This window comes from Dendrobates tinctorius, unplaced genomic scaffold (genome assembly GCF_039654945.1).
Source record: "Dendrobates tinctorius isolate UK_male_01 unplaced genomic scaffold, ASM3965494v1 ptg000124l, whole genome shotgun sequence".
In the NCBI taxonomy this organism is placed as follows: domain Eukaryota; kingdom Metazoa; phylum Chordata; class Amphibia; order Anura; family Dendrobatidae; genus Dendrobates; species Dendrobates tinctorius.
In genome coordinates this window covers 4,926,667-4,949,008 of record NW_027361792.1, presented here as the reverse complement: position 1 = coordinate 4,949,008, position 22,342 = coordinate 4,926,667, and the positions used below count along the sequence as shown (strand labels likewise).

At 43.2% G+C, this 22,342-nt stretch overlaps 1 protein-coding gene across 5 annotated transcripts in view; it reads left to right on the top strand.

The window, feature by feature from the left end:
• Window positions 1–22,342, top strand: part of SHANK2 (SH3 and multiple ankyrin repeat domains 2) — a 641,049-nt gene that overhangs the window by 157,364 nt on the left and 461,343 nt on the right. For 4 of the 5 annotated variants that reach the window (XM_073541767.1, XM_073541764.1, XM_073541768.1 and 1 more), the window contains one exon: window positions 17,571–17,799. In XM_073541767.1, coding sequence (XP_073397868.1) covers window positions 17,584–17,799 — 216 coding nt within the window. In that variant the 5' untranslated portion in view covers window positions 17,571–17,583. Of the gene's footprint in view, window positions 1–15,416; window positions 15,530–17,570; window positions 17,800–22,342 lie in introns of those variants that run through there. The other variant, XM_073541766.1, reaches the window with a different exon arrangement.

Genomic DNA, 22,342 nt, shown 5'->3' with positions numbered 1-22,342 from the left:
ACACTTGGGGTAATGAGGTCGGATGTTATACATCGGGGGGGGGGCAATAGGGTCGGATGTCATACACTGGGGGTCCTGGGGCCAGATGTTATACACTTGGAGTAATTGGGCTGGATGTTATACACTAAGGGTAATGGGGCCGGATATTATACACCGGGGGTAATGGTGCCGGATGTTATACACTTGGAGTAATAGGGCTGGATGTTGTACACCTATGCTAATGGGAGTGAATGACGAAATTGAACTCAGTGATGTGGACCAATAGTTTTCTCCGCATGGTGTATCTCATAACCCTGGCTCTACATAAAAGGTTTAAGTGACTCATGACTAGAGTTGAGCGATACCGTCCGATACTTCAAAGTATCGGATCGGAATGGATCGGCCGATCTTTAAAAAAAGTATCGGTATCGCCGATTCCGATACCGGAAGTCCCATTCAAGTCTATGGGACTTCCGGTATCGGAATAAGAAAAACCCTGTTTTTGCCTTGTACAGCCTCTCTGGGGTCTGTACGGGCCTTTCGGGGGGCTGTGCCGGCCTGCCAGGGGGTCTGTGCAGGTTCCGGTGGTCTGTGCCGGCCTGCCGGGGGGCTGTGCCGGCCTGCCAGTGGTCTGTGCAGGCTCCGGTGGGCTGTGCCGGCCTGCCGGGGGGCTGTGCCGGCCTGCCGGTGGTCTGTGCAGGCTCCGGGGGGCTGTGCCGGCCTGCCGGGGGGCTGTGCCGGCCTGCCGGTGGTCTGTGCAGGCTTCGGGGGTCTGTGCAGGCATCGTCCGATGGGACTACAAGTCCCATCGGGCGATGCCTGCTACCATGACAGTGATTGACACATTAGCCAATGATGGGACAGTAGTAGTCCCATCATCCGGCTAATGTGTTAAATGTTAAAAAAAAAAAAAAAAAAAAAAAAAAATACTACATACATACTACATGCATGCTACATACATACTACATGCTACATACATACTACATGCTACATACATACTACATGCTACATACATACTACATGCATGCTACATACATACTGCATGCTACATACATACTACATACATACTACATACATACTACATACATACTACATGCATGCTACATGCATGCTACATGCATGCTACATGCTACATACATACCACATACATACTACATACATACTACATACATACTACATGCATGCTACATGCATGCTACATGCATGCTACATACATACTACATGCTACATACATACCACATACATACTACATACATGCTACATACATACTACATATATACTACATGCATGCTACATACATACTACATGCTACATACATACCACATACATACTACATACATGCTACATGCTACATACATACTACATATATACTACATGCATGCTACATACATACTGCATGCTACATGCATACTACATACATACTACATGCTACATGCATACTACATACATACTACATGCTACATACATACCACATATATACTACATACATACAATACATTCATACAATACATACATAGACATACAGTACATATAACATAGAGTAACATACTTACCAATACTTGTCACATTGTTCCCCGAAGCCATTGTCTTTTCCGGAATAAATATTAACATAACAAACCACAAAAATACTCACCCACGATCCGAAGCAGTCCACGAGTGTGTCCCACGACGATCTTGGGTAGAGAACTGCAGCATCAGCTGTTGCTGCCGTTCTCTACGGGCTGCAGGAATCCAATGACGGAAGGTAGGTATCCTTCCGCACTGTATTCCTCCGCCACTTAAAAAAAAAAAAAGTCCCTAGTCTCACTTTATGCCATTGCTGTGTGAGAAATCCCACGCAGCAATGGCATAAAGTGAGACTAGGGACTTTTTTTTTTTTTAAGTGGCGGAGGAATACAGTGCGGAAGGATACCTACCTTCCGTCATTGGATTCCTGCAGCCCGTAGAGAACGGCAGCATCATCTGATGCTGCAGTTCTCTACCCAAGATCGTCGTGGGACACACTCGTGGACTGCTTCGGATCGTGGGTGAGTATTTTTGTGGTTTGTTATGTTAATATTTATTCCGGAAAAGACAATGGCTTCGGGGAACAATGTGACAAGTATTGGTAAGTATGTTACTCTATGTTATATGTACTGTATGTCTATGTATGTATTGTATGGATGTATTGTATGTATGTAGTATATATGTGGTATGTATGTAGCATGTAGTATGTATGTAGTATGTATGTGGTATGTATGTAGCATGTAGTATGTATGTAGCATGCATGTAGCATGCATGTAGTATGTATGTAGCATGCATGTAGTATGTATGTAGCATGCATGTAGTATGTATGTAGTATGTATGTAGCATGCATGTAGTATGTAGTATGTATGTAGTATGTATGTAGCATGTAGCATATATGTAGTATGTATGTGGTATGTATGTAGCATGTAGTATGTATGTAGCATGCATGTAGTATGTATGTAGTATGTATGTGGTATGTATGTAGCATGTAGTATGTATGTAGCATGCATGTAGCATGCATGTAGTATGTATGTAGCATGCATGTAGTATGTATGTATGTTGTATGTAGCATGCATGTAGTATGTATGTAGTATGTATGTAGTATGTATGTAGCATGCAGTATGTATGTAGCATGTATGTAGTATGTATGTAGTATATATGTAGTATGTATGTAGCATGTAGTATGTATGTAGCATGTATGTAGCATGTATGTAGTATGTATGTAGTATATACACTCACTGGCCACTTTATTAGGTACACCTGTCCAACTGTGTGTTAAGACTTAATTTCTAATCAGCCAATCACATGGCGGCAACTCAGTGCATTTAGGCATGTAGACATGGTCAAGACAATCTCCTGCAGTTCAAACCGAGCATCAGTATGGGGAAGAAAGGTGATTTGAGTGCCTTTGAACGTGGCATGATTGTGTTGGTGCCAGAAGGGCTGGTCTGAGAATTTCAGAAACTGCTGATCTACTGGGATTTTCACGCACAACCATCTCTAGGGTTTACAGAGAATGGTCCGAAAAAGAAAAAAAATCCAGTGAGCGGCAGTTCTGTGGCCGGAAATGCCATGTTGATGCCAGAGGTCAGAGGAGAATGGGCAGACTGGTTTGAGCTGATAGAAAGGCAACAGTGACTCAAATTGCCACCCGTTACAACCAAGGTAGGCAGAAGAGCATCTCTGAACGCACAGTGCGTCAAACTTTGAGGCAGATGGGCTACAGCAGCAGAAGACCACACTGGGTACCACTCCTCTCAGCTAAGAACAGGAAACTGAGGCTACAATTTGCACAAGCTCATCGAAATTGGACAGTAGAAGATTGGAAAAACGTTGCCTGGTCTGATGAGTCTCGATTTCTGCTGCGACATTCGGATGGTAGGGTCAGAATTTGGCGTAAACAACATGAAAGCATGGATCCATCCAGCCTTGTATCAACGGTTCAGGCTGGTGGTGGTGGTGTCATGGTGTGGGGAATTTTTTCTTGGCACTCTTTGGGCCCCTTGGTACCAATTGAGCATCGTTGCAATGCCACAGCCTACCTGAGTATTGTTGCTGACCATGTCCATCCCTTTATGACCACAATGTACCCAACATCTGATGGCTACTTTCAGCAGGATAATGCGCCATGTCATAAAGCTCGAATCATCTCAGATTGGTTTCTTGAACATGACAATGAGTTCACTGTACTCAAATGGCCTCCTCAGTCACCAGATCTCAATCCAATAGAGCATCTTTGGGATGTGGTGGAACGGGAGATTCGCATCAGGGATGTGCAGCCGACAAATCTGCGCCAACTGTGTGATGCCATCATGTCAATATGGTCCAAAATCTCTGAGGAATGCTTCCAGCACCTTGTTGAATCTCTGCCACGAAGAATTGAGGCAGTTCTGAAGGCAAAAGGGGGTCCAACCCGTTACTAGCATGGTGTACCTAATAAAGTGGCCAGTGAGTGTATGTAGTATGTATGTAGCATGTAGTATGTATGTAGCATGCATGTAGTATATATGTAGTATGTATGTAGCATGTAGTATGTATGTAGCATGCATGTAGTATATATGTAGTATGTATGTAGCATGTAGTATGTATGTAGCATGCATGTAGTATATATGTAGTATGTATGTAGCATGTAGTATGTATGTAGTATGTATGTAGTATTTTTTTTTTTTTATTTTTTTTTTAACATTTAACACATTAGCCGGATGATGGGACTACTACTGTCCCATCATTGGCTAATGTGTCAATCACTGTCATGGTAGCAGGCATCGCCAGATGGGACTTGTAGTCCCATCGGACGATGCTTGCACAGACCCCCGGACATCAGCACAGCCCCCCGGCAGGCCGGCACAGCCCCCCCCGGCAGGCCGGTACAGACCCCCACAGGGTGCACAGACCACCGGCAGGCCGGCACAGCCCCCCGGCAGGCCGGTACAGACCCCCACAGGGTGCACAGACCACCGGCAGGCCGGCACAGCCCCCCGGCAGGCCGGTACAGACCCCCACAGGGTGCACAGACCACCGGCAGGCCGGCACAGCCCCCCGGCAGGCCGGTACAGACCCCCACAGGGTGCACAGACCACCGGCAGGCCGGCACAGCCCCCCGGCAGGCCGGTACCGACCCCGGGCAGTCCACACAGCCCCCCGGCAGGCCGGCAGAGACCCCCGGAAGGCCCGAAATGACGGCGCATCATGATGCGCACACACCGCGCATCATGATGACGTCGGGCCGTCAATCAACTTTGAACTTCCGATTCCGATGCCGAATTCCGATATTGAAAAAATATCGGAAGTCGGTATCGGAATTCCGATACAGCAAGTATCGGCCGATACCCGATACTTGCGGTATCGGAATGCTCAACACTACTCATGACTTGTGTTACAGACCATAAAGCACATAGATCGGCACATGAATAGTTGTCTTTCAAGTGTGTAACAGTCATCAAATGTTCTGACAAAGGCCAATCAACGTCTGTGGCATTAAATAAGTTTTCACTTACTCAGCAATCAGGTAGCAATTCATATATCTGTCTTCACATCCTCAGCTTTGTCACATACGTAAAGGATCTGCTCACTTACTCACAAAAGGAAAAAAATAGGAATTCACTTCTCACTGTACTTCATTCACCAACGGAACAGGTTTCATAATCTGTCCTATGAAGAGCTGAATGATGTGGTGATTTCCATTTTATAGATCTTCTAAAATGCCTTCTTATAGACTATACAGGAATACTCCTGGATGATTAGGATGTTGAGTTTGCATTTAAAAAAGCACTTCAGCAGTAAATGGCAGTCTTTCCTCAGGCCTTCTCTTAAGTAAAAAGGTTGTCTCAACATGGCAAAATGGTAAAATTGTGAAGTGCTTGTAAAAAGAGGCAACTTTGCAATTAATTGCTGTTAAAAAAATCTTCTCTATTCTCAAGAACCAACGTATTTTTCAATATATATCCTTGTGACATAAGTTAACTGCCTGTGCTGCAATCTTCCAGCGGTGGCCAGTCTTATAGGCATATATAGGTGCTTCTCACAAAATTAGAATATCATCAAAAAGTTAATTTATTTCAGTTCTTCAATACAAAAAGTGAAACTCACATATTCTATAGAGTCATTATAAACAGAGTGATCTATTTCACATGTTTATTTCTGTTAATGTTGATGATTATGGCTTACAGCCAGTGAAAACCCAAAAGTCATTATCTCAGTAAATTAGAATAATTAACAAAAAACACCTGCAAAGGCTTCCTAAGCGTTTAAAAAATCCCTTAGTCTGTTTCAGTAGCTCCACAATCATGGGGAAGACTGCTGACTTGACAGATGTCCAGGAGGCAGTCATTGACGCACTCCACATGGAGGGGAAGCCACAAAAGCTCATTGGTAAAGAAGCCGGCTGTTCACAGAGTGCTGTATCCAAGAATATTACTGGAAAGTGGAGTGGAAGGAAAAACTGTGATAGAAAAAGGTGCAACCTGGGATAACCGCAGCCTTGAAAGGATTAAGAAAAGGCAATTCAAAAATTTGGGGGAGATTCACAAGGAGTGGACTGCTGCTGGAGTCATTGCTTCACACCACACACGGATGTGTCCAGGACATGGGCTACAAGTGTCACAATCCTTGTGTCAGCCACTCTTGACCAATAGACAATGCCAGAAGCGTCTTACCTGGGCCAAGGAGAAAAATAACTGATCTGTTGTCAGTGGTCCAAGGTAATTTGTTCAGATGAAAGTAAATTTTGCATTTCATTTGGAAATCAGGGTCCCAGAGTCTGGAGGAAGAGTGGAGATGCCACAATCCAAGCTGCTGGAGGTCTAGTGTGAAGTCTCCACAATCAGTGCTGGTTTGGGGAGCCATGTCATCTGCTGGTGTAGGTCCACTGTATTTTATCAAGATCAAAGTCAGCGCAGCCGTCTACCAGGACATTTTAGAACACTTCATGCTTCCCTCTGCCGACAAGCTTTTTGGAAATGGAAATGTCATTCTCCAGCAGGACTTGGCCCCTGTCCACACTGCCAAATGTACCAATACCTGGTGTACAAACAACAGTATCACTGGGCTTGATTGGCAGCAAACTCGCCTGACCTTAACTCCATATAGCATCTATGGAGTATTATCAAGAGGAAGATGAGAGACACCAGACCCAACAATGCAGACGAGCTGAAGGCTGCTATCAAAGCAACCTGGGCTTCCATAACCCCTCAGCACTGCCACAGGCTGATCGCCTCCATGCCACTCCGCATTGATGCAGTAATTGATACAAATGGAGCCCGACCAAGTACTGAGTGCATTTACTGATCATACATTTCAGGAGGACAACATTTCAGATTTTAAAATCATTTTCCAAGCTGATGTTATAAAGTATTCTAATTTACTAAGATAATGACTTTTGGGTTTTCATTGGCTGTAAGCCATAATCATCAGCATTAACAGAAATAAACTCATGAAATAGATCACTCTGTGTGTAATGACTCTATAGAATATAGGAGATTCACTTTTTGTATTGAGGAACTGAAATAAATTAACTTTACGATGATATTCTAATTTTGTGAGAAGCATCTGTAGCTCAATGCTTACAAGCTGGATTTGGTCACCTTCAGTCACCAAGGGTTCCTCCGACACTGGAAAAGCAAAGCTGTTTCTGCTTATAGCACTGGAGCCAGAAGTCCAACCATGCCGCTTCGCTGAATCTCGATTTTCGGTTATCTGTGTGCAGACAAGTGCGACCAAGACGTCTACTCTTGCAAGAATCATTTCATGGATGCTTCTCGCACGGCATGCTTCTCTGTGTCTTCCTGCAAGAATCATTCCATGGATGCTTCACGGCGTGAGATTTTTAGTGGATTGTGGACATATTATGTGCAGAGGTTACTGACAAATTTGTACAGATAAAGCTTGTATTACAAAAACTTTGAGACATAATTACTCTGCAAATGCCGGGTTTCGATTTTTCATTTTAATTTTTTTTTTTCTATTCTTCCAAGAGTCATAACTTTGAGGGCTTGTATTTTTACGCACCGAGTTTTAGTTTTTAGTGCTGCATTAACTTTACTATATAATGTACTGAAAAAAGTGAAAATAAAGCCAAGTATGGTGAATAAACCACAGTTTGACCTAGGTTTTATTTTTTATGATTTTCCATTGTACGTTAAAAAGGACGTGGCAACCTGATTCTCTAGGTCAGTACAATTACGGCGATACCAAACTTGTACAGTTTTTTCACTACTTTTGTGGTTTAAAAAAAAAAAAAAAAAGAACTTTTCTCTGCATACTGCTATACTGTAGTATTGCAATGTATTGTAGCAAACAGACGATCAAAGGTTAAAGTCCCATAAGGGGACTATCAAGTAATGGGAAAAAAGTTTTTAAAAATGTTCTAAAATTCAAATATCCAATTTTTATTCTTTTTGAAATAATAAAAATACACATTTATGGTATTGTTAGGGCCATAAAAATCTGATGCTTCAAAAATATAAAATGAATTACAGTAACCAAACTTTACGCTGTTAGGAGAGAGAAGATCGAAACGCCAGAATCAGATTTTTTGTGGTTGCTGCTTCTACATAAAAAAAGCGCAGTGTGATCAAATGCCGTATCTACTCCGAAATTATATCAATAAAAATGGCAGCTCACAAAAACAAAAAACAAAATCCATATGTCTATGTTGACAGAAAAATTAACAAGTTACGGATATTGGAAAAAGGGTATGAAAAAGTAAAATCACAAAAATGGAAAATCTGTCTTGTTCAGACACATAGAATCATATACAAACCAGACAGGCCTAAAGGCATCTGCACTAAAACAGGGTGCAGCGGACCCAAGTAAAATGGCAGCTGCACAGGTGCATAAATACCAAATGAAACAGCCAGCCTACAATCAGGGATTGGCCGTGTGGTACACCAGTGCAGAAGAAATAATCCTCATGTGGCAGTGTTCACACAGGGAATGCAGGGCTTCTGGTTCACAACCTCTTAGTAACCAGGTCTGTGGAGTCGGTAAGCCAAACCTGCGACTCCGACTCCTCAATTTCCCTTACTCCAACTCCGACTCCCACACATATTGCTTATATTTAAGTGAAAAATTTATTGTAGTACAATGTGAACATCAGACATTTAGGCTGTGTGCCCACGTAGCGATTTTTAAGCGTTTTTGCCTCGATTTTCGGCGCGAAAACGTTTAAAAATCGTGTACAGAACGCCCCCCATGCATTCCTATGGCATTCCGCACATGCTGTGCTAATGCTGCGCTTTTTTCCACGGCGGAATCGCATCGCGGAAAAAAATCGCAGCATGCTCATTCTTTTGTGCGGAATCGCCGCGATTCCACACTCATAGGAATGCATGAGAATCGCTGACTTCCCGCATGTGGCTATGCCCACCATGCGGGAAGTTAAGCGTCTCGTGCGGTTGGTACCCACGGTGTGGAGGAGAGGAGACTGTCCTCCAGGCCCTGGGTACCATACCACTGTAAAAAAAATAATAAAAAATCGGGGTATATTTACCTTCCAGCGTCCCGCGCTGCATTCCCGGCCTAAGCGTTCCCAGTAATGCCTTGCGGCACGGTCCAGTGATGACGTGGTCTCGCGAGATCGCTATAGCAATGCGAGACTACGTCATCACAGGTCTCGCAAGGCATTACTGGGAACGCTGAGGCCCGGGATGGCAGCGCGGGACGCCGGAAGGTAAATATACCCCGATTTTTTTATTTTTATTTTTTAGCATTTTAACATTCTATCTTTTACTATTGAAGCCGCATAGGCGGCCTCAATAGTAAAAACCTGGTCACACTTGTCAAACACTATGTTTGACGAGTGTGACCTGTCAATCACTTTCCAAGCGATGCTTCAAATCGCTTGGAAAGTGCTTGAATATCGCACACGAAAATCGCGGCAAAATCACGATCATAATCGCTGTAAAATCGCGGTGAAATCGCGCGGAAAAAAGCGCGCGATTTCTGAGAAGGAGTCTGGTTTTTGGTGTGCGTTTTAACACGCACCGTGGGCACATAGCCTTAATCATTTTTATGATCCAATAATCAAGATATTTAGATAGACCAGAATATATATTTATTGGAATACAACTTTAGAACACAAAACTGTAATAAATTGTAAATATGTAATACACTATGTAATATCGATTACATATATACAGTACAGACCAAAAGTTTGGACACACCTCATTCAAAGAGTTTTCTTTTATTTCATGACTATGAAAATTGTAGATTCACTCTGAAGGCATCAAGACTATGAATTAACACATGTGGAATTATATAATTAACAAAAAAGTGTGAAACAACTGAAAATATGTCTTATATTCTAGGTTCTTCAAAGAAGCCACCTTTTTCTTTGATTACTGCTTTGCACACTCTTGGCATTCTCTTGATGAGCTTCAAGATGTAGTCACCGGAAATGGTCTTCCAACAGTCTTGAAGGAGTTCCCAGAGATGCTTAGCACTTGTTGGCCCTTTTGCCTTCACTCTGCGGTCCAGCTCACCCCAAACCATCTCGATTGGGTTCAGGTCTGGTGACTGTGGAGGCCAGGTCATCTGGCGTAGCACCCCATCACTCTCCTTGGTCAAATAGCCCTTACACAGCCTGGAGGTGTGTTTGGGGTCATTGTCCTGTTGAAAAATAAATGATGGTCCAACTAAACGCAAACCGGATGGAATAGCATGCCACTGCAAGATGCTGTGGTAGCCATGCTGGTTCAGTATGCCTTCAATTTTGAATAAATCCCCAACAGTGTCACAGCAAAGCACCCCCACACCATCACACCTCCTCCATGCTTCACGGTGGGAACCAGGCATGTAGAGTCCATCCGTTCACCTTTTCTGCGTCGCACAAAGACGGTGGTTGGAACCAAAGATCTCAAATTTGGACTCATCAGACCAAAGCTCAGATTTCCACTGGTCTAATGTCCATTCCTTGTGTTCTTTAGCCCAAACAAATCTCTTCTGCTTGTTGCCTGTCCTTAGCAGTGGTTTCCTAGCAGCTATTTTACCATGAAGGCCTGCTGCACAAAGTCTCCTCTTAACAGTTGTTGTAGAGATGTGTCTGCTGCTAGAACTCTGTGCATTGACTTGGTCTCTAATCTGAGCTGCTTTTAACCTGTGATTTCTGAGGCTGGTGACTCGGATGAACTTATCCTCCGCAGCAGAGGTGACTCTTGTTCCTTTCCTGGGGCGGTCCTCGTGAGCTAGTTTATTTGTAGCGCTTGATGGTTTTTACCACTGCACTTTGGGACACTTTCAAAGTTTTCCCAATTTTTCGGACTGACTGACCTTCATTTCTTAAAGTAATGATGGCCACTCGTTTTTCTTTACTTAGCTGCTTTTTTCTTGCCATAATACAAATTCTAACAGTCTATTCAGTAGGACTATCAGCTGTGTATCCACCAGACTTCTGCACAACACAACTAATGGTCCCAACCCCATTTATAAGGCAAGAAATCCCACTTATTAAACCTGACAGGGCACACCTGTGAAGTGAAAACCTTCCGGTGACTACCTTTTGAAGCTCATCAAGAGAATGCCAAGAGTGTGCAAAGCAAATGAAAAAAAGGGAGAAAAGAGACACAGGATAACATGCACGCAACAGCAGAATGTCCATGTGAAAAAAGGCTTTTATTGACATACAATAGCCAGAGAGATCCAAGTGTACAATAAAAACAATTAAAAACCACAAATGAAACAAAAGTGGGCAGGTGGAGAACACATGCAGTATACAAAGGAAGAAATGTTTTATATAAATAAGTGTTTAAAAAAAATGCATTCACAACAATGCCCTCTATCACCATATAATTTGAATTGTTTACATACCTACAAGTGACTATTAGACTGATCGGACTTCATTGCTGCAAATTGTCCATATGTTTATACTAAACAATTTATGCATATTATACAGTGGGGAAAAAAAGTATTTAGTCAGTCAGCAATAGTGCAAGTTCCACCACTTAAAAAGATGAGAGGCGTCTGTAATTTACATCATAGGTAGACCTCAACTATGGGAGACAAACTGAGAAAAAAAAATCCAGAAAATCACATTGTCTGTTTTTTTTTCATTTTATTTGCAAATTATGGTGGAAAATAAGTATTTGGTCAGAAACAAGCAATCAAGATTTCTGGCTCTCACAGACCTGTAACTTCTTCTTTAAGAGTCTCCTCTTTCCTCCACTCATTACCTGTAGTAATGGCACCTGTTTAAACTTGTTATCAGTATAAAAAGACACCTGTGCACACCCTCAAACAGTCTGACTCCAAACTCCACTATGGTGAAGACCAAAGAGCTGTCAAAGGACACCAGAAACAAAATTGTAGCCCTGCACCAGGCTGGGAAGACTGAATCTGCAATAGCCAACCAGCTTGGAGTGAAGAAATCAACTGTGGGAGCAATAATTAGAAAATGGAAGACATACAAGACCACTGATAATCTCCCTCGATCTGGTGCTCCACGCAAAATCCCACCCCGTGGGGTCAGAATGATCACAAGAACGGTGAGCAAAAATCCCAGAACCACGCGGGGGGACCTAGTGAATGAACTGCAGAGAGCTGGGACCAATGTAACAAGGCCTACCATAAGTAACACACTACGCCACCATGGACTCAGATCCTGCAGTGCCAGACGTGTCCCACTGCTTAAGCCTGTACATGTCCGGGCCCGTCTGAAGTTTGCTAGAGAGCATTTGGATGATCCAGAGGAGTTTTGGGAGAATGTCCTATGGTCTGATGAAACCAAACTGGAACTGTTTGGTAGAAACACAACTTGTCGTGTTTGGAGGAAAAAGAATACTGAGTTGCATCCATCAAACACCATACCTACTGTAAAGCATGGTGGTGGAAACATCATGCTTTGGGGCTGTTTCTCTGCAAAGGGGCCAGGACGACTGATCCGGGTACATGAAAGAATGAATGGGGCCATGTATCGTGAGATTTTGAGTGCAAACCTCCTTCCATCAGCAAGGGCATTGAAGATGAAACGTGGCTGGGTCTTTCAACATGACAATGATCCAAAGCACACCGCCAGGGCAACGAAGGAGTGGCTTCGTAAGATGCATTTCAAGGTCCTGGAGTGGCCTAGCCAGTCTCCAGATCTCAACCCTATAGAAAACCTTTGGAGGGAGTTGAAAGTCTGTGTTGCCAAGCGAAAAGCCAAAAACATCACTGCTCTAGAGGAGATCTGCATGGAGGAATGGGCCAACATACCAACAACAGTGTGTGGCAACCTTGTGAAGACTTACAGAAAACGTTTGACCTCTGTCATTGCCAACAAAGGATATATCACAAAGTATTGAGATGAAATTTTGTTTCTGACCAAATACTTATTTTCCACCATAATATGCAAATAAAATGAAAAAAAAAAACAGACAATGTGATTTTCTGGATTTTTTTTTCTCAGTTTGTCTCCCATAGTTGAGGTCTACCTATGATGTAAATTACAGACGCCTCTCATCTTTTTAAGTGGTGGAACTTGCACTATTGCTGACTGACTAAATACTTTTTTTCCCCACTGTATGGTGATAGAGGGCATTGTTGTGAATGCATTTTTTTGAAACACTTATTTATATAAAACATTTCTTCCTTTGTATACTGCATGTGTTCTCCACCTGCCCACTTTTGTTTCATTTGTGGTTTTTAATTGTTTTTATTGTACACTTGGATCTCTCTGGCTATTATATGTCAATAAAAGCCTTTTTTCACGTGGACATTCTGCTGTTGCGTGCATGTTATCCTGTGTCTCTTTTCTCCCTTTTTTTCATTTGATCTACTTGGCACAGTGTTGCACCCAGTTATCATATTCATGTCATATTTTCCGTGGTGCCCACCTATATACATATATAAAGAGTGTGCAAAGCTGTAATCAAGCAAAAGGTGGCTACTTTGAAGAACCTAGAATATAAGACATACAGTATTTTCAGTTGTTTCACACTTTTTTGTTAATCATATAATTCCACATGTGTTAATTCATAGTTTTGATGACTTCAGAGTGAATCTACAATTTTCATAGTAATGAAAATAAAGAAAACGCTTTGAATGAGAAGGTGTGTCCAAACTTTTGGTCTGTGCTGTGTGTGTGTGTGTGTGTATATATATATATATATATATATATATATATATATATATATATATATATATATATATATATATATATATATATAAAATATAACACTATGACTTCTCAGCTAAGGCAAAGCCTAGATCCTCAGGCTACATTCACACCATGGGCGTAGCCAGGATCAAACCTGGGGGGGGGGCAGAACCTCATACTGTTCCGCAGAACCTCATACTGCACACCTCAGCTGCTGCAGAACCTCATACTGCACACCCCTACACTTGAAAATAAAGCCTGCACCTTAAGATGTGGTGGTGATGAATGCAGTCTATTTATTCTAACTATCAAATGATGTGTTACTGAAGACGAGCAATGCCTGTCCTGGGCGTCCTTTTGGGCAGCTATGAGGTGTACCTGACTGGTGCTAAAAAAAAAAAAAAAAAGGAGTGTTAGTCTGTGTACTACCCGGTTTTCATTCTTTTTGGTACAGATATGATATGGATAGACAGATATGGATAAATGGATATATAGATAGCAAAAGCAGATTAGAAATCTGCTCTTTTGAAAACATTATGTGCTCAAAAACCTTTCAGGTGATGCAGTTTTTTAAAAAGCTGATCGTTTTTTGCAGCTGAAAAACGTATCCTCACAAAACACAGAAAAAAACGCTGTGTGTGAATGTAGCCTTAGATCAGGAATAGAACGGCCATTTATAGGACATTTCATAACTTTCCCAAATTCCTATGAAAAAATATTCAGCACATCCTGCATTGAATTACTGTACCCAATTTATTATATATTTTAGGAGTCGGAGTCGGTCCATTTTATACCGACTCCAACTCCACCAAAATGAGCACCGATTCCACGACTCCGACTCCACAGCCCTGTTGGTAACACCATATAGGGGGGCTGCCCAGTGCCAACTAGAATGCATCCCGTGTGAACAGAGGCCACAAGTTTGCAGAACCATTTGGGCCCAACTGCACACGTAGTTTTTTGGGTGTGCGGATTTTGGAGAGAAAACCGCAGGTAAATCCGCAGGACAAAAGTCCTGCGGTTTATCTGCGGTTTTGCCCTGCGGTTTTACACCTCATAATGGATGAGGTGTAAAACTGCAGCGTTTCTGCACCAAACAGTTGACATGCCGCGGATTGTAAACCGCAGCAAAACCGCGCGGAAAAATCCGCAGCATGTGCACAGCGTTTTTTTTTTCCCATTGAAAATAAAGGTACTGTACAACGCAGCAGATTTCACTACGTGTGCACATACCCTGAAAGAAATATAAAAAGTGCACAAAAAACATATCAATATATGTAAGGTATTGGTTGATATTAAGGCCTTAATACGGAAGCTGGCAAACTTCTATTTTAGGATTGCTTTAACATTACTTTTTATAGACCTATGGATATATTTTGATATTTGCACCTGTGCACTTTAATATCTAACTGGTGACATAAACTGCCTTGTTTTTCATATATACATATTTGGAAAAACTTGCAACTATGCATTATACTATATATTTTGCCACATATGTATGTGTATATATACTATATGAAACTAATTTTTGTGCAATCTATTTTTACTTGCCTATTTAGATACCCTTTCCAATCTATATGTGGATACTAAGTGTTGCCGATTCCTTTATATATTGTGATTCTTGATTGACTCGTTACTTGTCTTCTTTATTTGCTCCCAGGCTTCTCCGCAGGCACACAAGCCTTAGATTTGTAAAGATTATGTTTATAAGGGGTTACTTATTAGAAATGAATACTGACTGATGCCCAAGCTTTTGCCTCTTTAATTCACAGTTTCTGATTGATAGCAGTGATGTGTGCGGCATTACGTTAAACAGGTATTCAAGCCTACCTTTGATTCTCGATCCTCTGGGAGATTAGACACGCTGCAGATTTTACGAAGACTTTAAAGGAAGGCAGAACTGCAGAAAAGGGCATCTCGCCGCTTCCACTTCAAAGGTTCAGTCCTTTTAAATAACACGTGATGTTCTGAAAGGTAAAATTAGCTCAAAGTACATTTTGCATCTAGACAGTTCCCTGAGCGCACATCTATAATCATTCATTCTTACTGGAGGCTCGTCTTCAAGTTGTGCGGCGCGACCGCGAAGCTGCAACTGAGCCGAACGGAAAGTTCTGAAATTAAAGTGTTTGAAACAGTAAAAGGGGCAACCTGCTGACGAGGATTTGATTGAGGACTCATTGGGATTTAGATATTATGCACTTCAAGATTCTTACAATTGCTATTGGCTACGTTTACATAATTTCAGTCTGTTATCTTCATTCCTTCATTCATTTTCAGACCCCTTGATTATGAATTTTGCAGCTGTATCCAATTTCAGATTTTTCTCTTACTGGAGAGTGTCTCTCCCAATAATATAGGCTGTATATAAGGTCTGCTTGTCTCTCACAATAATATAAGCTGGATGTAACATCTGCTTGGCTTCCCCCCCAGTAATACAGGCTGGATCAGAACTGTCCCCCCCCCCCCCCCCCCCCACAATATTATAGGCTGGATAGAGGTCTGCAATAACCTTTGTTCTAGATGGAGTTCTGTGAGAAACAGTTATACAGGCTGGATGTGAGCTCTATATGTGTCTGTCTCCCTGTAATATAGGTTGGGTGTGAAGTCTGGGTCTTCCTCCCAGTATTATATGCTGTATGTAAGCTCTGTTTCTCCCAGTAATATAGTCCGGATGTGAACTCTTTTGTCTATCTCTGTAATATAGGCTGGATGTAAAGTCTTTGTGTATCCAGACTGCTGTTGTCTTCAAGTGGTGACAACTCTAATATTGCAGTTTTCTCCATTCCAAGAACTTTCCTGGGGGTCCGACTCCTATTTGCAGAAATTTCTTGCATGATGTTTCCCTCTGGCCCTTGATAAAGGAAGGCACTATACTAGTGGTTGTATTGGATGGTTCTCTTTCCCTCGAACAGGTATAACTATGAAAGCTGTGGGTAGCTGCAGTTTACAGCCGCAACATCTGGCCTAACTCTTATCACACAAGAAACACTTATCACCTGCCCATAGAATAGATGGTAAATGAGAATTACGGGCTCCTACGACCTGAACTCACGTCACACATTCACTGTCACGACTCTGTTGTCGGGTGTCCCGGGACCAACGCTCCTTCTCTGTCCATACCGTTAAGGGCGCCCTAGCTAGTCCTGTTCCCTGTATTACTTCTGATGGTGAAGACGCCAGGGCCACGTGCCTTCCCTTAGCTCCTAAATCCGCCCTCAGTCTGTACCCTTCCCCCACCCAGGTAAGAGGGGAGTTGTAGTATACCGTAGTGCATCAACCAGACTAGCAAGGTAATACGAACAGAGGTAAACAAAAATAACAAACATACAAATATGCTCACACATATAACAGACGAATGCAGCTGGGAGTGGAGGATGGGTTCAAACCAAAGTAGGAGAATAAAGGGAATTATTACACACTCAAAACCAAGCAACAGTCACAGATAAATCCACCAACCGCCTTCTCCTATAATAACCAACAACAACCTCCAGCAATGCAGCATAAGCTATCCTCTGACAATGAGTGTTAGCCCGGACCCAGATTATATAGGAGAAGGGAGTGGCTAACAATGCACAGCTGAGAGCCTAAATTCTCCAGGAGCTCTCAACAGGTTAACTCCTGTACCGCCAAACGAAATTTACACTGTTTAATAAGAAGGTGAAGTGCTTCTAATCAGTGCAGAAGGAGAAATCAGACTCTGCGGTCTTCTGGCTCCTCTCTGTTGCGGTATACCCTTGACATTCACCCAACAGACCTTTCCTGTATGCCTGACTCCAACACAGAGTCTAACACTGAAGTTTTACAAAACTGCGTACTTTTTCTGCTCTATAAAACTGCAAAGTATGAACACAGTCTAAACACAATCACACAATAATGACCTTTTATAATGGAGTATTTCACACTTAACCTCCTTATCTTGCCTAAAGTTTTGGGTTTGTGAACATGGCTGTAAAGGCCACTATAAAGACCCCAGCAATCTAAAGCATTTATTTTTTTTATCTTCTTTTCTATGCAGCACTTCACGGTAAATGACGCAGAATATGCCACGCAGTCCTACTTCCAGTGAAGATGAAATGGCGCAGAGCTTTTCAGACTATTCAATGGAGTCCGAATCAGACAGCTCCAAGGAGGAGACCATCTACGACACCATCAGGGCCACAGCCGAGCGACCAACCAGCCGGCTGGAGGATATTCAGACCAACACCATGGTCATCAGGATTGTGATACCTGATCTGCAGCAGACGGTGAGTCCTACTTTGGGAAGGTCATATTTTATGGGGAAACTTTTTAGATTTAGCTGGATAAAAGCAAAAGCTTGTAGTCGCTTTTTAAGGTGAAAAGTGACTAAAAGCATCTTATTCATCCCATAAACTGTCCGTTTGGATTTGTAAATAGGAGGAGACGCTGGGTTGGTTTATAGCCATACAATACATTTCTGTAGATTTTTATGCATTTTGCTGTAGATTCATCAATAAACCACAATAGGACTGCTAAGTCTTATATACCCTGATGTTATCTTGCAGAGTTTTTTTGTATTTGTTTTTGCAGATCTGCTTCAAAAATACTTTGAAAATGTCCAATTTATTTCTATAAGAAATCTACTTTAATTTTTATGTGAGATTTGTTCTTTTCTACTTCAGGTTTTTTAAACCACCTGCAGTGGAAAAAAATGCATGTCACCTCCTTGTAACAAATCTGCTTCAAGCTTCGCATTGTCCAATCAAATGCTGAAAAAAAACTTTTCAGGAAAAAAAAACCTCTTCAATGTCACTTTAGAAAAAGAAAAATTCCAAAAACTTCCTAAAAAAAAAATAAAGGCGCGCTTTCTGAAACTGTTGTTTCTGTTTGAAAAACTCGTTGGAATCAACAGCCACAAAAGCTACATGTGCAAATAGACTTAGGGTACGGTCACACACAATTTTTGAGATGGACTGTGAGGCCAGTTCGCTTCGAAATCAACATAAAAAAGCTCATTGTGAATAAAGCCAAAGTTTTTTTTTGCAGCCTTTGATGAACAGAGTTTAGTTTGGAGCAGTTTCCTTAGAAGCTGCTACAAAGAAGTGACATGTATTTTTTTTTTTTCCCCCCACCAGACATTTTTCAAAACTTCTTCGGGAAAAAAAGTTCAAAACCCCATACGAACAGCAAATTAGATTCCAATTTATAGGAAGAGATCTCAGAGCGTTTTTTTTTTTTTTTTTTTTACAAGAATTTGTAACTCTTCAAAAAAAATTTCCTTGTGAACCTTTGGGCTGCATTCAGTTTTTTTTTTTTTATTATTATTGAAAGGTCTCCTTATATGGGTTTCAGGGTTTGTTGCACTTTTTTTTTGCAATGCATCATGCTCTAGCTATATAGTTTTTTTTCTTTTGTCTTTTTTCCATATGCTTCTTTATACTAAAAATGTGAGAAAAGTCACATGTATTACATGTTACAAAATTAAAAAAAAAATGCCACAAAAAAATTCTAGAACTTCTTGGCATTATAATACAAAAGTTATAACTATCGTGTGTGAAGAAAGACTAATACAGACTTTCTCTCTCACCCATGACAGCACCACGGAGAGAGGGGATCCGCCCTTCAGGGACAGGAACCTACAGATAAAAGGGCGGTACCTCTCCGCCGCCTTCAGTTGGGTTCCAGTCCCTGACGGGGGGACCCACAGTACGGCGTACCTGTGAGGAGTCCTGGGCCGGCCTGTCCGGGTACCGGCAGCGGGGAGGCCCCTGTCGCGGCAGGTACGGTGCCCGAAGCCGCCACCGCCGGGGCCGATGCGGGCTGCCGAGTGAGCGGGGGGAGAGACGCCGGAGTCGCCGCTCCGGAAAGGAGGTCGGGGCTCAGCGGGACCCAGTGGAGTGGAGCGTGGGCAGCGCCATGGTATGGAGAGTACCAAGATGGCCGCTGCCCCGGAAGTAGACCAACGACTTCCGGGTCCCGGAACCGGGCTCATGCGCAGGAGCGCGCTTCCCGACTAGCGCGTGCAGGGGGAGCGGTGACGTCACGCGGCGCCAAGTTTAAAAAAGGTGAGGTGCAGAAACTCCTGGCTGGAAGCGATCCTAACAATGGAGGATAGCGACCAGCAACAGGAGCAGAGGCAGCAGCTGAAACAGCAGCAGCAGCAGCAGCACCACCAACACCACCACCGACAAAAGGAACGAAACACAGAGTGCCGTTCCAGCAGTCACTCCACGCGGCGTAGCACGTCAGCAGCGAGGAGCAGAACGCCACCAGGAGATCAGCCTATACAGGACCTGACTACGTCTCCCGAACCGGTACCTGCAGTCGCGCGCCTTTTTTTGGGGTAAGTGATCTTCGTGAATGTCACCCTTGTAATGTAATCCCTCTCCCTTATTAGGGAAAGAAGAAGGCTAAAAAGAAGAACAGGGAATGTCCCACTTGCGCTAAACCCCTACCGGTATCATGGGAGAAAAAACTATGCGAGTCATGTACAAAAGAGATTGTTTGTCAGGAGACTCCGGATTTCGCATCTGACCTAAGGGCCGCAATTAAATCAGAGGTTCAGAGCGCCCTTGAATCCCTTAAACATAAGGATAAAATGAGGAAAAAAGACACGGTAGAAACCTCCCAGTCAGACTCTTCCACATCGGGAGAAATCTCGACTAAATCCTCAGAATCCGGCTCCTCATCCTCAGACGAGGAAACAGGAGGACGCCATTGTTTTCCCCTAGAAGAGGTAGACAAACTGGTGAAAGCTGTAAGGTCTACCATGGGGGTATTGGACCCGAGGCCGGATAAGACAGTCCAGGACATAATGTTCGGGGGGCTAGGCCAGAAAAAACGGAGAGTATTTCCGCTAAACGAAATCGTCAAGGGTCTAATCAAAAGGGAATGGGACAAGCCAGACAGGAAAAATACTACAGTCCCTTCCCTTAAAAGGAAATATCCCTTTGAGGAGGAGGCATCCACGTCTTGGGACAGAGCCCCGAAACTCGATGTGGCAGTCGCTAAAGCCTCAAAGAAATTCGCCCTTCCCTTTGAGGACATGGGCACCCTCAGGGACCCCCTAGATAAGAAGGCAGATACCTTTCTAAAGGGGGCTTGGGAGTCTGCAGGCGGTAACCTCAGGCCAGCGATAGCGGCGACATGTACCTCAAGAGCCCTAATGGTATGGGTGGACCAACTTGAGAAACAGCTGAGGGAAGGGACACCTAGAGATAAAATTCTAGATTCTATCCCAGTAATAAGGGGAGCGGCTGCATTCCTAGCAGACTCATCGGCCGATTCAGTCAGACTGTCGTCCAAACCAGCAGCACTTTCAAAGGCGGCCCGAAGGACACTATGGCTTAAAAGTTGGCCAGGGGACCTTCAGACCAAAATGAAATTATGCTCCATCCCCTGTGAAGGAAAATTCCTTTTTGGGGAAACAGATGACATCCTCCAGAAAGCAGGGGACAAGAAAAAAGGATTCCCCAATTTAGGGCCAGCGGCATTTAAAAGACCCTTTCGGAATAGGAGGTTTTTTCAGAGGAGACCACCAAGGGAACAAAAGTGGGATGATAAAAGAAGAGATAGAGGCTTCTTCTTTAATAACTCTCCCCGGGACAAAAAGCCCTCCAAGTGACAGTACGCCAAGGGTGGGAGGAAGGTTATCCTTTTTCCTTCCAGCCTGGAGGAGAATTTCAACAAACCCCTGGATAATAAACCTAATCCAGGAGGGCCTAAGGATAAACTTTTTCTCTCTCCCGCCTCAAAAATATGTAACAACGCCGCTGAGATCCAGCATGCGAGAACAGGAAGCGCTAGAAAACGAGGTTCTAGGCCTAGTAAAAAAAGGAGTCCTCCATGAGGTCCCCCTGCAGGATATGGGCAGAGGGTTCTACTCCCCTCTTTTTCTAGTGACCAAACCAGACGGCACCTTTCGTACAATTATAAATCTGAGAAAGCTAAACAAATACGTCAAGAACCAGAGCTTCAAAATGGAGTCGATCAAATCTACCACCAAAGTCCTGTTCCCAAATTGCTACATGACTGTGTTGGACCTCAGCGACGCTTATTATCACGTCCCTATCCACAAAGACTCCAGGAAGTATCTGAGATTAGCCGTCTCAATAAAAGGCAAGGTCAAAGAATTTCAGTACAGAGCCCTGCCGTTCGGAATATCGATAGCCCCGCGAGTATTCACCAAAATAGTAGCGGAAATGATGGCTCATATAAGGGAACAGGATATAATAATAATCCCGTATCTAGACGATTTCCTAATAGCGGGCAGCTCGGCTCAAAAATGCAGGGAACAGAGAGACAGGGTGATGAACACTCTACAAGACCTGGGCTGGCTTCTAAATCTAAAAAAAATCAAGATTGGAGCCCAGCAGGGTACAAGAATTCTTGGGCCTAACACTAGACTCAAGCATTCAAGAGTGTCGCCTCCCAAACCACAAAAAGGAGAAGATCGCTCAAATTACAGCAAGAGCAATCCAAAATCCCTCCATGACACTAAGGAAAGCCATGTCACTGTTGGGTTCACTATCTGCCTGCCTACCAGCAGTTCAATGGGCTCAGTTACACACGAGAAATCTCCAGTGGGACGTATTGGCCAACCAGGCAGTAGTAGGGGGACACCTAGAGGGTCGCATTACCCTAAATTCAAGCACTATTCATTCCCTAGCTTGGTGGGGAAACCAGGAGAACCTGTCCAAGGGGATCCCCTGGGCAGCAAAGATAACACACGTAGTGACAACAGATGCCAGTCCCACGGGATGGGGAGCGCACATGAACAATGAGGTGACTCAGAGCGAATGGGGAAATCAAGAATTAAGAGCCTCCTCA